We start from the raw sequence: 15,344 nt of genomic DNA, 5'->3' as shown, positions 1-15,344 counted from the left end.
GCCTCTTGGGCTTGCTGATCAGAAGGTCGGCGGTTCAAATCCCCGCGATGGGGTGAGCTCCCGTTGCTCGGTCTGTGCTCCTGCCAACCTAGCAGTTCGAAAGCACGTCAAAGTGCAAGTAGATAAATAGGTACCACTCCGGCGGGAAGGTAAACGGCGTTTCCATGCTCTGGTTCGCCAGAAGTGGCTTAACCATGCTGGCCACATGACCCAGAAGTTGTACGCCGGCTCCGTCGGCCAGTAAAGTGAGATGAGCGCTGCAACCCCAGAGTCGGCCACGACTGGACCTAATGGTCAGGGTCTCTTTACCATAATTGGCTGAAGACTGGGGTGGGTTTTTTTGTCTATGGCTGATAGTTTGACATTTAACTGCCCAAGAATTTAATAACATCATCCTTCTTAACATGCTTAAAAAATGCAGCAAGTCTTCTGCAAACGTGAAGAGGCGAAAGGAGGAATGGCCCTGGTTTTATATTGTTTTATGGGCAATGTACATCAGCAGTCATAATTCATTCACTCTTTAGATGTGATGCCACAGCTGAGAAGTTTCCCACTAGCACCATTTTATTGACTATGTCAGATCTCTTGGTGGAATCTGAGCAAATTTGCTGAAATGCAACACCGTCATTTAAAAGGGCTTTCTCCAAGATACAACATCATCTTACAGTGAGGAGTCATTAAGGCAACTGCTGGTTTGTGTCTAACCTCAGGAGGAGGAAAGAAGAAAGGCATTCCCTTTCATGCACACACCTAAGATACAAAGATGAAAAAGAGCCTCTTCCTATACTTGACAAACCCATTTTTTTAAAACCTCCTGAATTAGCCCTGGGAGATGGCTGATTTTAAAATCGCTCTCCAGCCTGTCTGGTCATGCACTTTGCAGGCTATTCAGCACTAGCCATTGATTCTGATTTTCTTCTTGTGTTTGCAATTGCCTGAGGGATGTTGCTGCAGAAGACACTGGGATTAAGAGGATTGTGAGTGGAGATCATGAAAAACAAGGTGCTGAGATGAATTGCAGGTGGAGATCCTCAAGCCTGGGGGAATTGTTCTAGTGAAGGAAGAGCAATGTGCCTGCTTTGGAGAGTAATATAAAGGCCTTTGAAGTTTCTGGCTTGGCATTTCTTTCAAACCATTAGGATAAACATGACTGGACTTTGATGCAGTATGTTAAAAATGTGCCTTTGTAAGGGGCTGCGTTGTTTTCTTGCTGGAAGAAGTAGCAGGCCAGCTACTAATGGAATTCCTAGGTAAGAAATGTTTGCTTATCCACTGGGTTATTTTCCAGACGCCAACTGCCAAGCTCCCATATTCAAAGATGAATCCTAACCCTTCCATTAAAAACTTTGTTTTCATTTGGTGCTCCACAGTTGCCCTGGATTTGAGGATTTCTTTCTGTTGCTCTTGGCACACCTAACAGTCTTAACTTTTCACACACTTGCTTTGTCTCATTAAGTGTTAAATAATAATAAAAAGTCTCTTGAAAATGTAGGTATGTGCATAGACAGCATCTAAAAGCACCTGTAGCAAAACTAACACTGTGTGTGAAAACCATGCCAGCTTTGATTACTAACTGAAGTGGGACCTTCGTGGTGCAGCTACTGAAGCATTCAAGCGTTCATAATGGTGGACATTTTCATAGGACACTTCTATATCCCAGTGAATAGTGCCTAATTCTGTGTGCTTGGCTGGCGCTGTTGTTGGTGAGTCATGTTGATGGGACGTTTGGCAGGAGACACTGCGAAGCCACTCACGTTGGGCCCCTCGCATGGATGTCGTCAGCAGTTCCACTACAGCAGTTTGCTTAATCAAAGGCTGCCTTCATCAATAAATGGAAATGCTGCTGTGTGTGCTTGCTTGAAATGGTGCAGCCATCTTAAAGTCAGCTGTTTTTTGGTTCCCGTTTTTCAAAGAGCCCTGGCTGAAGACTGGGTGGGATAGCTGGGAGCAACTTTTGTTGGGGGCCGGAGCAGGCTGTTCCCAGGCCTAGGTAGGCATTGCTGTACTCTGCAGTGCTCCCCAAAAGCCACAGAAGTTGATTGTTATTAGCTGCAAAAAGTCATTAAGCTGAGAGTTTTTGTGCTTGATTTGGTATAAATGACATTTCCAGCCCTTAGGACAGCAAACACAGGCTTTCCCATGTGCCCTGCGAAAACTTCAAAGCTGCCCTCAAGCTCATCTGGTGGGGTGTGGGACTGCCAGGGACTTGCAAAGAAGCAGGACATAAATTATGCATCTGAAAACAAATCTGTGACTATTTTGCATAACAGAAAGATAACTGCTTTTACATTTTTCTTTCTGCAGAACCATGATGCAGGTTAAAGAATGCCCCTCCGTCCAGAGAACCTCGCTGCATATAGAAAATGAGGATGTCAGGGAGAAGGCTAGGCTAGAGTTTGTAGGAGAAGTGATAAAGGTAAAGGGACCCCTGAGGTTGTGGCACTCATCTCGATTTAAAGGCCAAGGGAGCCAGCGTTTGTCTGCAGACAGTTTTTTCGGGTCATGTGGCCAGCATGACTAAGTGAAACCAGAGCAGTGCACGGAAACGCCGTTTACCTTCCCGCCGGAGCGGTACCTATTTATCTACTTGCACTTTGAGGTGCTTTTGAACTGCTAGGTAGGCAGGAGCAGGGACTCAGCAACGGGAGCTCACTCCGTCGCAGGGATTCGACCTTCTGATTGGCAAGCCCAAGCGGCACCCACGTCCTCTAGGAGAAGTGATAAGTCACTTTAAATACTTCATTTGAATCCTAAGTGAATCTTGCCACCAGTACGTCAAGTGCAAAACTAAAGATTCCTCACACCCTGAATCGTAAAATCTTTAACTGGCCGCAACTCTAGTGGTGTAGTTGGAGTGCTGGACCTGGGAAAATCCTGGGGAACCATGGAATTTAGCCTACCTGGGAAGATAAGATGGGGAGGAACCATACAGGCCACCTTGAGGAAAGGCAGGAAATAAATGTAATAGTAAATATATAAACTAAGAAAAGTGATTGCAAGAGGCTAATATATTTTTAATAAACAAATACAATGTTCTTTGCTCCATATTCTAAAATCATTTGAAAAAGATACAGCACAAGCTGGCATTGGGGTTTTTTTCCAATGCCCCTATCAAAATACAGTGCTTATTTTATGCATTTGCTCTAATATAAAGTTTGGTCGACCTCTTTTGGCCCAAGACCACATGCAGCCTTGACCAGCCCAGGGCTGCAAGCAACAGTGCCCCCTCCACATCCCAGGCACACACTTGCAGGACACACACCCAAAGCAGCACAAAGCAGATCAGCAGGGGGGAGGGGTTAGCGTCAGGCTGGTGACTGAGGAGGGGGTTAGTCTTCCTGCCAGGGGGCTGGACTAAGCAGGGGTTTCGCATCCCTTTGCTCCCTTGTTCAGATATGCACCGGTCTAAAAGATCCCCTTTTGCCCGCAGTGATTTGGCCTTTGCTCCAAGGACTGGAGGTGGCGGCGTACCAGCGCTTCATGATGCAAAGCAAAGCAGCACCTATGAGCCAACTCGATCCTAGCTGAAGCCCTGGTGAAACAGGATCCATGGAGAGGGGATCAGTCATGTTTCCATGACTTCATCTATATTGCCTTGCTGGCAGTCCTGCCAATCGCACGCTCAGCAGGGATTTCCCATTTTCATTGTTTTGTGTTCCCCGCTCTTCCTCTCTGCCCTAGACAATGTGCCGGTTATATAGGTACGGTGGGTAGAGACCGTCATAATGGTACTGGCGCCATTGCTCAATCTGCTCTCGGCTTCTCTCATCCTGCTCTGTAGAGGGAAGAGAAGTAAAATTAAATCATTGGTGGTGAACACGACCCACGTTCTGGTTTGCTTAGGTTTGCTTGTTGCTTGTTCACCTCAGGGGGAAACTCCTTTTGTATATTCATAAAACCGTCTACAAGAGAGGATCCATGACAATTCAATGGGGGGGGTGTAGAGAGGGGAACTTAGGAGTCGGTGGGGGGATGGAACAGTTGGGGATCCGTGAAAATTTCCGGCAGAGTGGAGGTCACAAAGCCTGCTGCCTCCCATGCTAATGGTGCCTCTTCTCTTAACAGACATTGTCTGGATTTTATCTAGGACCTTTTTATAGTAAATCCCCATACAGGGTCTACAAAGATGTAGTTTGTTTTCCAACAGAGATAGACCTAATCTTTATTCTAACTGAAATGGAATTTCTGATCTCTGATATTTAGCACCCTTGCAGTACTCATCATGTAAGAAAATAACTCCTAATAGGTCCTAAGACAGGTCAATTAAAGTGTCATAGGTTCCGAATCTATTAATATTTGTGATTCTATAAATTAAATATCTAACATTTTCAATATTTCTGTATGACTGGGCAGGGTCACAATAGAAGATTAAAAGTTATTTCTTACTCCTTACAGAAATATATTAATTGGAAAAGAAAAAAGATACAAAATATTGCCAGCGGTACGTTTTGTTTTGTTTTGTTTTTTCTAAATGAAATCTTGCAGCTTTTAAACATACATTATTTGTAGGTCTTCAAACCAACGAGGCTCTTCATTATTTATGATTTCCTGGTCTTCCAATTTTGAGATTTTACATTAATTATCTTTAACTATTGTATACCAATAGTAGATAGGTAGCCGTGTTGGTCTGCCATAGTCAAAATAAAAAATTCCTTCCAGTAGCACCTTAAAGACCAACTAAGTTAGTTCTTGGTATGAGCTTTCGTGTGCATGCACACTTCTTCAGATTGTATACCAAGTTAAAACTATCATTTTCAATAAGGACAGCAGACATTACAATGAAAGTACATGCTTTCATGTTCTAAGGTTTGCATATCCAATTCCTGCCCTACTGAACTGAGTGGAGCTTACATCTGAGGAGACAAGCATAGGAATGTGCCGTTTAAGAAGTAAAAACTGAGGGTAAGATGAATCTCCCCTTTTCCAGCTTCAGAATACCTAGAAATCTGGCAGTATCAGCGTATGTCAAGAGTATCCACCATTACAGGGAAAGGGCAGCTCTGGAAAAATATCTGGATGTATTGACACACCAGGCAGACACGCTTGATGCAAAGAGCAGCATTCAGTTGGGGCTGCACTTGGAATTCCAGAGAACAAAATTTGATGGAAAACTTCCTCCCACATTTGCATTCCCTGCCGAATGTGGAAATGGTGTGGTGGTATGGAAATGATGTGGTGGTATGGTTAAAAGCAACATGATTTACTAGGTAGGGAAAAATATGTATAGGAAGAAGTACTTTCATTTGTGGCTGAGGAGCAAGCAAAGCACAAGGCAACAATTCAGACTGATTTTTTTACTGTCTTCAGGGTTTCTGAAGCCCCTCCGTGTTATGCCAGAAACCATGATGTAACTTGTATTTCTTGAGGAACTGTTACCACATTAAATTAAATCAGAATCCAAAAAACCACACAGCCCTGCTTCGTTCTTTGCAATGAAGAAGGTTTGGACTAAGTTCCTCAACATGCTGCACAACATATTACCGTACTTTTGAAACAGAGGGAAGTTTCCAAAGCAGACAATGGGACCAGGTCGTTTAAAGGAAGTCAGCCAAAAATCACCCTTGGGAATGATATGTTGGACTTGTGTTAAAAAGAGTGAGTCGGCTGAATTTAATTCTCCCATTTTAATGAGAAGCTTAAATGTATCTTGGCTACTCAGCTTCATCCAAGTGGCAGTTGTCCACCCACGACCCTCTCAATCAACTTACTGTCCCCACCCCCCCAATTGAGAGCTAGTTATCTAATACCCCCCCCCCGGGCTCAGAGAGGGCTTGCCTCCTTCAAAGAAGTGGGGATCCCCTCTCACAACAAACTCCGGTCAAGAGGACTGTGGTTCAGCTGTGTCCTGTCCACATCCTCAAACCCATCTCAAAAGGTGGAACTAGATGGTGCGTTGGGGATTTCACCAGGATTTGTTTTAGCTACACAGGCATCTCTGGCTTGTTGAGTACCTCACCTTTGGGGGTTTTGCTTTCCCACTAGGTTTCCTATGCATTTAAAAACAACTGTGAGGCCTTCAGTCAGTGCTGAGCACCAACCAAGATGGAACTGATAGCATGATTTTTATCATACCCTCCAACGTTTCTCAGATGAAAATAGGGACATTCTGTTCTACATCAGAACCACTGCCTGAGCATTTTCTCCTGGTCAAGTACAAAAATTATTAGAGGAAACACACAAGACTGCAGTATTTTAAGCACAGAAATCTTTGAACTTATGAAGTGCATTTAGGGAAGCCTGAGGGGGAAAAGGAAACCCCAAATCAATAAATCCAACTAACTAGCAGTTGTACTGATGTAGAATAGAATGTCCTTATTTTCATCAGGGAAATGTTGGAGGGCTTGTGCTATGCTGGGGCAGGAAATGCAAAGCATTTTGTTATGGGGCCTGAAAAAGGGCTACATTCAGATGACAGTATTGGAAAATTCCATCCAAATACTTGTTTTGAAAGGGAATTGGATCAGAGCTGCCACACCTGCCTGGCTGACAAAGTGGCTACCAGCCTCTGCACAGGATCCGGGGACCCAACGGCTCTTGAGCAGCGTGTGCCATAGTTCAGAAAGTTCATTTCCATATTTAGTACACATTTCCCAAACTGTTTCTGCCTCCCTCTGAATATGCTTTCAGGGTTTGCTTTTAAAAAAAATATTCAATACATGATTGTCCTCTGCTGAACGACGCTCACAAAATCAGAACAATTGGCAACCTGAGACAAGAAGGAGTTTGTTGTGTGTGTCCTAGTGGTATTAAGTAACTCACATGTTAAGAACAATTCTCTTCAAAACTACAGATAGGATCTCATGAAATGGAGACTTTTGCAACAGTATCCTGAAAGCAAAGAAAGTTCTCTTTCTTAACATCACTTGCATTTCACAAGAAACCTTCCGTCGTCACTGCAAGCCAGAATTCACAAGCTAAGGAAGACTCCATGAGGTTTTTATTTAGGGCACAGGTGGTTCAACTGCAGCCATCCAGACTTGGCCAGAGGTTCATCACCTCTGCTTTAAAGGGTACAGTGGCACTTCCCCAAACCTTGTCCCCCGCAGATTGCCAGGATATCAGCACATGCATTTTTCTACATTGTGGCGTGTGGCGCTTGCAGTAATCAAGTGTGCACCCAAAGCAGGGAAAACACATGACACCCCTTTTGCTTCTGTGGCTAAACCCTGAGGTCTTACCATCACGCTCTTCCTCAACAAAGTTCTCAAACTCGTTCCTCTGCTCCTCATAGTATTCCCTCCTTTGTTCGTCAGCAGCCAGCATCTGGCGGGTCTCGGCTGTATTGGAAGATGAGCAGAGTATTAGCCAGAAGGCCTGAAAAGGGACTGAGGGATGTTTTGCTCTTGTTGCACCAAGCCACTTCAATATAAATGTCCTATAAATCTCCCTTGACTGCAAGCCTTCGAGTGCTTAACTATAGAGCAAGAATGGAAAGCCTGCAGCTCACATGCCACCTGCAAGTCTAGAAATGCTTTTCTATTTTAAAACAGAAAAATAACATTTATTAATGCTATCCAATTATTGGATTAACCCCAACTATTTAAGAGTTAATCCAGCTAAAAAGGAGTGCAAAAGCCCACCCCTTGAAGTAGCAAGAATTAACGTGTTTTTTAGGCTAAATAGGCAAAAAGAATCCAAACTGGTGATGTTTTGTAGCCTCAAAATTAGTCACCTTATTTTGCTTGCAGCAAGCAGCTAGTTTGCATTATTCACTTTCATGGTGATTCTGTGAGTTTGGAATACCTGCACTTGAGGAAATCTACCCATGCCCTTCATCTCCCCAGCTGATCATTAACAGAAAGTGCAATTAACAACAGAAAAGTTCACTGCTGTTCGATATTCTAAGGTCTTTGTTTATTTGGCTGCCTGCTGCCCCACAGAAAACACCCCATGTGTAGAAAAGTAGCATCTCAGGGAGAAAAGTTCAGCCTAACCTTCTCCCCGAGTCCCTGAAAATGCTGGGTGCTGTTGTGCTTTTAAGTAAAAAGAGTGGGGAGTAATAAACCCACAAAACCATAACTGCATTCTGCAGTAGTACAGTCCAGAAAAAGCTTTACCACTGGATTCTGTAGATTGCATAATATGCCCAACGGAGAGACTCACCTCTGCTCTGAGTGAGGTTCTCAGAAGAGGGAATGGAAACTTTCCTCTCTTGCTAGCCTGCACTATCTTGTAGGGAGATCCTACTAGATGAGGGTGAGGATTTCTGACCTGTCCAAGGCACTGCACCCAGCTGCACCACTCAGCTGCTCTTAATCAAGGAAGTCAAAAGTATTCAAAAGGAGAACGAACACTGTTTCAGGGGTCCTGTGTAAGACAGCTGGATGGCGCCTGGTGTGCCTCCTTCCAGCAACTCCTGCAGCCCAGCTGGTGCCAGAAGACTTGCTCTGTTTTCCTTTGGACCCCACCAGAGAGGCTGAAAGGGGGGTTTGTTTTGTCGACTGGGCAGCCCAGGACCTCCATACAGCCCAGGCTTGCGCCCCAGAAAGGTCACTTGGGTCTTGCAAATGCAGCAAAAAGCATGTGGGAGGCAGCAGGTACAAGTTATCTGCCTCTGCAGCCACAGAGGGTGCTGTGATTCTCCAGCAGTTTGGTTTCAGCCCTGGAGGCACGCTCCATTAACTCTTGATGGGTGCCAAGAAGCAAGGATCCTGTGTATTTTTTGTTGTTCAGTTTAAGTATTATGGGTTGTTGAGTTGAGGGTAGCAAGCAGTGGCGGAGGGATGCCAATAAAGGAATTCTGACTTTGGAAAGACACATTGGATCAACCACGTTTGGCTTTTGTTTCCTCCATTTTAAATGCTCCATCAATGTGATGCACAAGAAAAGAGATAGTATTGTCTTTATTATTGTCTTAGTCAAGTTCTATGTTGAGAGGGGTCATGTTTGGTGGTCACTTCCAGCTGTTAAATGTCCTGGGAGTGGTGAGAAAATGAAATGCAGGAGGGGCCGTCCGGCCTGCGTGTGTCTCAGAGTGGGTGCCAACTCTATCCTTTGTGTGCAAGTCTGGCTGCTTGCCCCAAACGCTCCAGGCATGTTTTTGCCTGCTAGCCCTGGCAAAGTGCTGCACACAACTCCCTTTGTGTTATTAACCTAATGACAAAAACTGCAGGAGTCAGGGATGCAAAATGCTGCCTGCCCAGGGGTGACAAAACAGTCTGAGCCAGCCCTGGTTGCTAGAAGGCAAGATCAATCGCTGACAGGACTTTTAAAATAATTACTTTAAATGAAGTCGGGTGTGCATTTCTATGAATGCTGTTTAGGGGTCTACCAAGGGGGGCTGAATCTGGTCTTGCAGGGCCTGCCCACCCCAGATTTCCGGTGTGCTTGCAGCCGTCTTCCCATTTAATTTGCATAGTCCACATGACTATCAAACAGCACCAATCTCAGTGCTTTTCCCCCTCTGTAAAATCAGGTTTTCCCAAAACAGAGATAATCTAGTAAATTGGGGTGATCAGTCATCATTTCCTGTCACTCCCCTTTCCACACCCACTACTTCTGAATGTGCGTGTAACTATTTCCTGCACACTCCTGAATGATGGAGTCTAGTTATAGACATATTGGTTCTCCACATTTTTGCAGAACCAGGAAAGTGCACAAGCAACTTTTCAACTGCCTGGCTGCATGCTTTTGCATACGACTTGGGTCAGATTTTTTCTTAAGAATGCAAGGGACACGCAAAGCTGTCTGCGCACACCCTGTCAGTACTCAACTGGCGTAATAGATTAGAAGGCAACAGATTAAAAGGCAGGGACAAACACAAAAAGGCCAAAGTTGCTCCCCATGTACAAATACAAATTCAAATACTTTTATCTGTGGACTACTCTGGTCTAATTCCAATGAGGGCAAAGAGAATTAACAGCCAAATAATGTCTGAATGTGGCCAAGCCTGTGCTTGTTCAGCTTCTTCCCTAAAGTGCAGAAGGAGACAGAGCAGGTCTCTGCATTGCACTCAGGTATCTTGAGTTCACCAGGATGCCCTGCACCTCCCACTCTGTCCCCCAATGGACCACCATGTGGTTTAAACTAATTAAGAAACATCTCATACTTTCAAATACATTTCAGTTTCCAAAGCAACAACTTAGCTAATTTAGAAATGCAGCCAATAAATATGCGTATTAAGAAATTAAATGAAAACCCCCAGCTACAAAGAGTTTTTCAAGTACTGACTTACACAAGCAAACTTTCTTATTTTTTTCTTCCTGCTGCCTTCTACTATCACTCCTCTGCACCCATGTGCCAGTCTCTGACATCCCACTGCCTATTACTCTAGAGTAGTCGTATTCAATCAGATAAATGGATAGTGGTGACCACTGCATACATGTGTGTTTCGATATGAAAATCAGAAGAGTAAGGAGCCTGTTCTAATCTTCACTGATCAGTTAATAAATATTTCACAGCGTGGCAGACAATTTAGGAATGTGCCCAAAAACAAGAGATTAAAGGAACATTAAATAAATCACAGCTTTCCGTAAACAGCTTCCAAACAATCTCACCATTGAGCTCGTCTCTGGACTTGGTAGATCTTTTGCCTCTTTTCTTGAAAAAGTTAGAGGCATCTGATTCCTTCATGAAGACTCTCTTTTTAACACCTGAAAGTAGAAAAATAAGGGAGCCTGACCACTGGTGAGAAATGGGTGGGGGTTATTCATTTTCAAAAATGTTTAAAGTAAATATGTGTCTTGTTTATATTGTCTTATCCCTTTCCAAAGCCAGTTAATTAATAAAATTGAATCTCCCCACTTACTTTCCTTGCTGAGTTCTCCAGCTGCTGCTTTCTTGGACTCCACAGCCACGGCACCACCTTCTTCAAGAACTAGAGAAGGTGAAGTATAAACCCAGTTTTGGATTTAGTGAGAGTAAGTACAGAATCTTGGAGAAAATCACAGATGATTTTTTAAAACTGTTACCTGCTATATTATACATGGCAAAGATAATTGTTCTTCTTAACATGCCTTGGATAGCAAATGCACTAAGGTTTAGTCTATATCCTGGACATAGCTTAAAAGCAGTATTGCTGGTGTAGTAGCTAGAAACTGAATATCTTTTAGCATTTGGTGATTTGATGGGGAAACTACAGTCTCTCTCATCCCATTAAACTGACAAATGCTGCCATTTGTTGCCCTATTATTCCTTGCTGAAATTCAGCCTTTCCTTGTAGTTATTATTGCAAATCATACATACCAATCAGAAGCACTAAAGCCATGAGGCAGGAACGGAAAAGCACTTGCTTCCACTTCATCTTTGCTGTGTTCCAGCCGGCACAGTAATGAACGTCACAGCGACTTTTGCACACAGAAAAAAGAATAAAAAGAGTCCTGTTCTCTTTCTAGGAAATGAAGCAGAAAGTGATGCTCTTCCCTGACGGGGGGGGGGGGGGGAGAGGAGGAACCTGGGATGGCCCTTGACTTGGGAGCTCCTGCCTTGGCTGCAGAGACAGGTTCAAGGGAGCATGGAAAACTCAGCATAGGAACAAGTGTGAAGCAAACATGCTGGCTCTGAGACACAGACCCAGCGGGGAATGAGTTGTGAACAGCCAGGCAAAGTGAGGAGAGTCATGGAAACCAGACATATTATTTGCAAAAATGGTGATGGGGAAGTACAGATTTAAGCAAGAAACAGTCTGACTGCTGAAGGGCACCTGGGTGGCAGGGGTAGTAGCAGCTGCAACTTCAGGGTGGTGGCAGAGCTAATATATGTGTCTGATTGCATCTAGTTTTCAGTTGCAACTGAATTCACTATGTGAGGAACCTTGTGCATCAGACCAAAGGACCACCAAATCCAGTACTCTGCTTCCAGCTGTTTCCAGTAGTGACCAGCAGGGCATGAAGGTAACATCTTTCCCTCTCCCCCACCCCATCACATCTCTGAACTTCTGCCTAAGGCAAAAAGTACGTACTAGGCACAGTTGCTGAAAAAAACACATCTGGTGAATGGAAAAGTAAGTTATTGAGTTTCATGAGCTCACTATTTTCAGGAAGAAGGTGGACGGGATAGAGCCTTACCACAGTTTAGTACAATCAGGATGCACTTTCTTGGAGGAGGCAAACAACAGAGGCTGGGTGTAAATGTCTGTCCCATATGGATGATGCTGATGATGCTTTGCTAATGATTCTTTATGAAGACCTGATTCCTTTTTTGATGGAGTAATGTAGATGGTGCTGGAGGAGAGTCTTGAGAGTCCCATGGACTGCAAGAAGATCAAACCTATCCATTCTTAAGGAAATCAGCCCTGAGTGCTCACTGGAAGGACATATTCTGAAGCTTAGGCTCCAGTACTTTGGCCACCTCATGAGAAGAGAAGACTCCCTGGAAAAGACCCTGATGCTGGGAAAGATGGAGGGTACAAGGAGAAGGGGACGACAGAGGACGAGATGGCTGGACAGTGTTCTCAAAGCTACTAATATGAGTTTGACCAAACTGCGGGAAGCAGTGGAAGACAGGAGTGCCTGGCGTGCTCTGGTCGCTGGGGTCACGAAGAGTCGGAAACGACTAATTGACTAAACAACAACAACAAAATCACATTGTGATGTTAGTGCACTCTACCAATGCCATTTATTGAATGTTTCTTATTAAAATCTCCTCAACAGCTGACTTACTGGTATTCAGGGTAACAGGCTCTTTGAATCAGGGCTGCCAACTTGAATAAATGATTTGGGTGGCAGGTATGCCCTGCCTCACATAATTAATCCCATGACACAGCACACACACACCATTTGAATGGCAATGTCCATCAACCCTGGGGGACCCCTCAAATATTTGGGGGGGGGGCAAAGGGATCTTGACCCCTAGGAATTGGCTCCTATGCTTTAAATACCAGAAAGCCCACACGATGGGCTGCATTTATAGCTAACAGTTTCTTTGTCAAAAATGAATGTTGAGCTAACAGTTAAGTATCTTAACAGGAACAAGTGAGGTTGATGATGTTTCACTTGGACTAGAGAAACTTGTGTCCACTTGGACACTTTGCTCTCAGACAACTTGAGGGGGAAGACCTAAGCTCCATTTTCGGTGCCCTGAAAACAAAGCAGCAAATATGTGTTCAAACCACATCTGTGGTAGTGAGAGTAAAATATGACAGAGAGTAAAAGATGAGAGTAAAAGATGATAGAGAGACAAACAGATGATGATGATAGATATAGATAGATGATAGATAAACAGACAGACAGACAGACAGACAGACAGACAGACAGACAGACAGACAGATATAGATGATAGACAGATAGATATTCCCTCCATGCAAGCTGTGGAATGAGCAACATTAAGCAATGAAATAAACTAATCAATCAATGATAAAGTAGCAGAGAAGCCAAACTGGGGTGGGGGGGGGGAGACAGAGAGAGATCTAAGGAAATAAAAAATATCTTCACCTGGTGCCAAAAACAGTGTTCCATGCAGGTCCCCTGGGGGAGCATCCAATAACTGGGACACATAACAAAAAAGAATGCTGGATTTGATGAGGCTTTTTATCCATAAAGTAATTCCAGTGAAGATGAGAGTCTAATTCAGTGCCATCCATTCAAGTTTACTGTTTTAACAGAAAATAACCAAAAACTAGGGGAAAGAGATTGGAGAAGGACTAGAATAGAAAGGCAGTCTAAAAGAGAAGATGTATCTGATTGCTGCAGAACTGAGGTGTAAACATTCATGTTCAAAACTACCACTTCAGTCCTGAAATGCCGCATTGGCAGCACCCAAGTTATGGAATGTACAGGAGTGCTTGAAAGTAAACACTGAGTTTGTTCTCCTGGCAGAGCAGCCTGTGAAGCGGATGAATGGGGGTTTATGCCCTGCATATGTCTTTGCCACTTCTGATGCTTCTACTACAAACAGCACATGATGTTCCTTCATGTACCACACAGGATACCATTAAGCTACTGAATGTGTCTAAGGATATTTCCCCCACACTGAACAAAAATTGACACACCTTCACAGCATTGTCGAGTTGGAAGGGACTCTGAGGATCATCTAGTCATTAACCTTATTCCTCCTCTACTTGAGTGGCTCTTGGAACTATGTTGACTGTGTGGATCAGGATGGTTTTGCTTTCCTCGGAACAAATAAGGAAGCTATTCATCATGTTTTCATACCATATGGCCACTAAGTGGAAGAGCATTTGAGAGGCTTCTGATTAAAGCTGAAGTTGTCTTAGCGGCTGTGTTGCAACCACACACTGTATTCATGCATGAGGGAGAACCACACACCGCACCAAGGTTTTCATTGCAGCTGCTTGTCCCACTTGAAGAGGAAAGCAACTCTTCATTTTAAGCTTTAATTTAAAATGCTAAACAGCATTGCTTTCTCACCCTGTGATGGAGATTTCAAAGGCTCAGTATTTTTCTCTGTTATTTTTGCTGTGGTCTGTTGTGTCATCTTAAAGTGCACATGGGTCCCCTGGTGATTCCCAAACCAGAGTTTACAGAGTTTATGCTGTAATGTGTGTCATCTTCCAAATTACTCTACACTTACAAACCTATGAAGAATTGGGAGAACACAAGTGACCAGGCATCCAATGCTATGTCTCTTACTTTAGCAGGAGCTACACCTGTCTTCAGTGAAGGATTCTGAAGGAAGATTTTATAGAGTGATTGGCAGGACACAATGGAAGAATGCTTTTGCAACCTAAGGATGTTATTTTTCTCATGATCTTAGCCAAAGTTCATATATTAATTATTCCCTCACATGGACCAGCTCAATTGCTTCAGCCACATGGCAAGAGGAAATGAAGCAGCAACCAGCAGACCATTCAGTTAGGACTTATTATTTTTATCATCATCATTAGTAGTAGTAGACCACCCTTCCTCTGTAGATCTTATGGTGTTTATTTACTTGGCTGTGCAATTAAACTTGATGGACTCATTATTTGTTCTAGTCTTTGAAATAGTAATTTAAATTGGAACAAATAAGGAAGTTACTGGGGTTCTATTGGTAAAACAGGATATGAAGATCTGTCTGTTTGCTGATAATGTGACCCTTGCATTAACCCACCTGAAAAAATCATTTTCAATACTTTTTCAAATTTTCTCTCTCAATTCAGCTTAATTTCCAGTTACAAAACAAGACAAAACCATTTTGAATGGATGAGTGTTAATATAGAAAAACCTGTGGTAAATAGTATTTTTAAAGAATACTCTGCCTCAAATAATTTTTAGGATGTAATTTTGTACCATCTTCCTGAAAAGGAGCCCTACTGAATCCAGTGGAGCTTACTTCAGAGTGAACGTGTATAGAATTGCACTGTAAACCAACTCAATAACTTGGGATTCAGCTCCATAATAATTTAGATCTCATAGTACAGGGTAATAATCCAAATTTATTATTTGGGAGCAGCTGGGAATTTTAGG

General features: G+C 43.4%; 1 protein-coding gene across 1 annotated transcript; it reads right to left on the bottom strand.

Moving 5' to 3' along the window:
* Nucleotides 1-2,433: 2,433 nt before the first annotated feature.
* UCMA (upper zone of growth plate and cartilage matrix associated) lies at nucleotides 2,434-12,727 on the bottom strand. The gene is made up of 5 exons (XM_083462460.1): nucleotides 11,185-12,727; nucleotides 10,748-10,816; nucleotides 10,497-10,592; nucleotides 7,179-7,277; nucleotides 2,434-3,775 (listed from the first exon to the last, which is right to left on the bottom strand). The coding sequence occupies exons 1-5, from the start codon at nucleotides 11,240-11,242 to the stop codon at nucleotides 3,678-3,680; spliced, it is 420 nt and encodes a 139-aa protein (XP_083318586.1). The 5' UTR covers nucleotides 11,243-12,727; the 3' UTR covers nucleotides 2,434-3,677.
* Nucleotides 12,728-15,344: the final 2,617 nt, after the last annotated feature.

The sequence above is a fragment of the Podarcis liolepis genome, assembly GCF_965112155.1.
Source record: "Podarcis liolepis genome assembly, chromosome: 10".
NCBI lineage: Eukaryota > Metazoa > Chordata > Lepidosauria > Squamata > Lacertidae > Podarcis > Podarcis liolepis.
The sequence above is the reverse complement of the archived record's forward strand: the minus strand, read 5'-3'. Positions and strand labels throughout refer to the sequence as shown.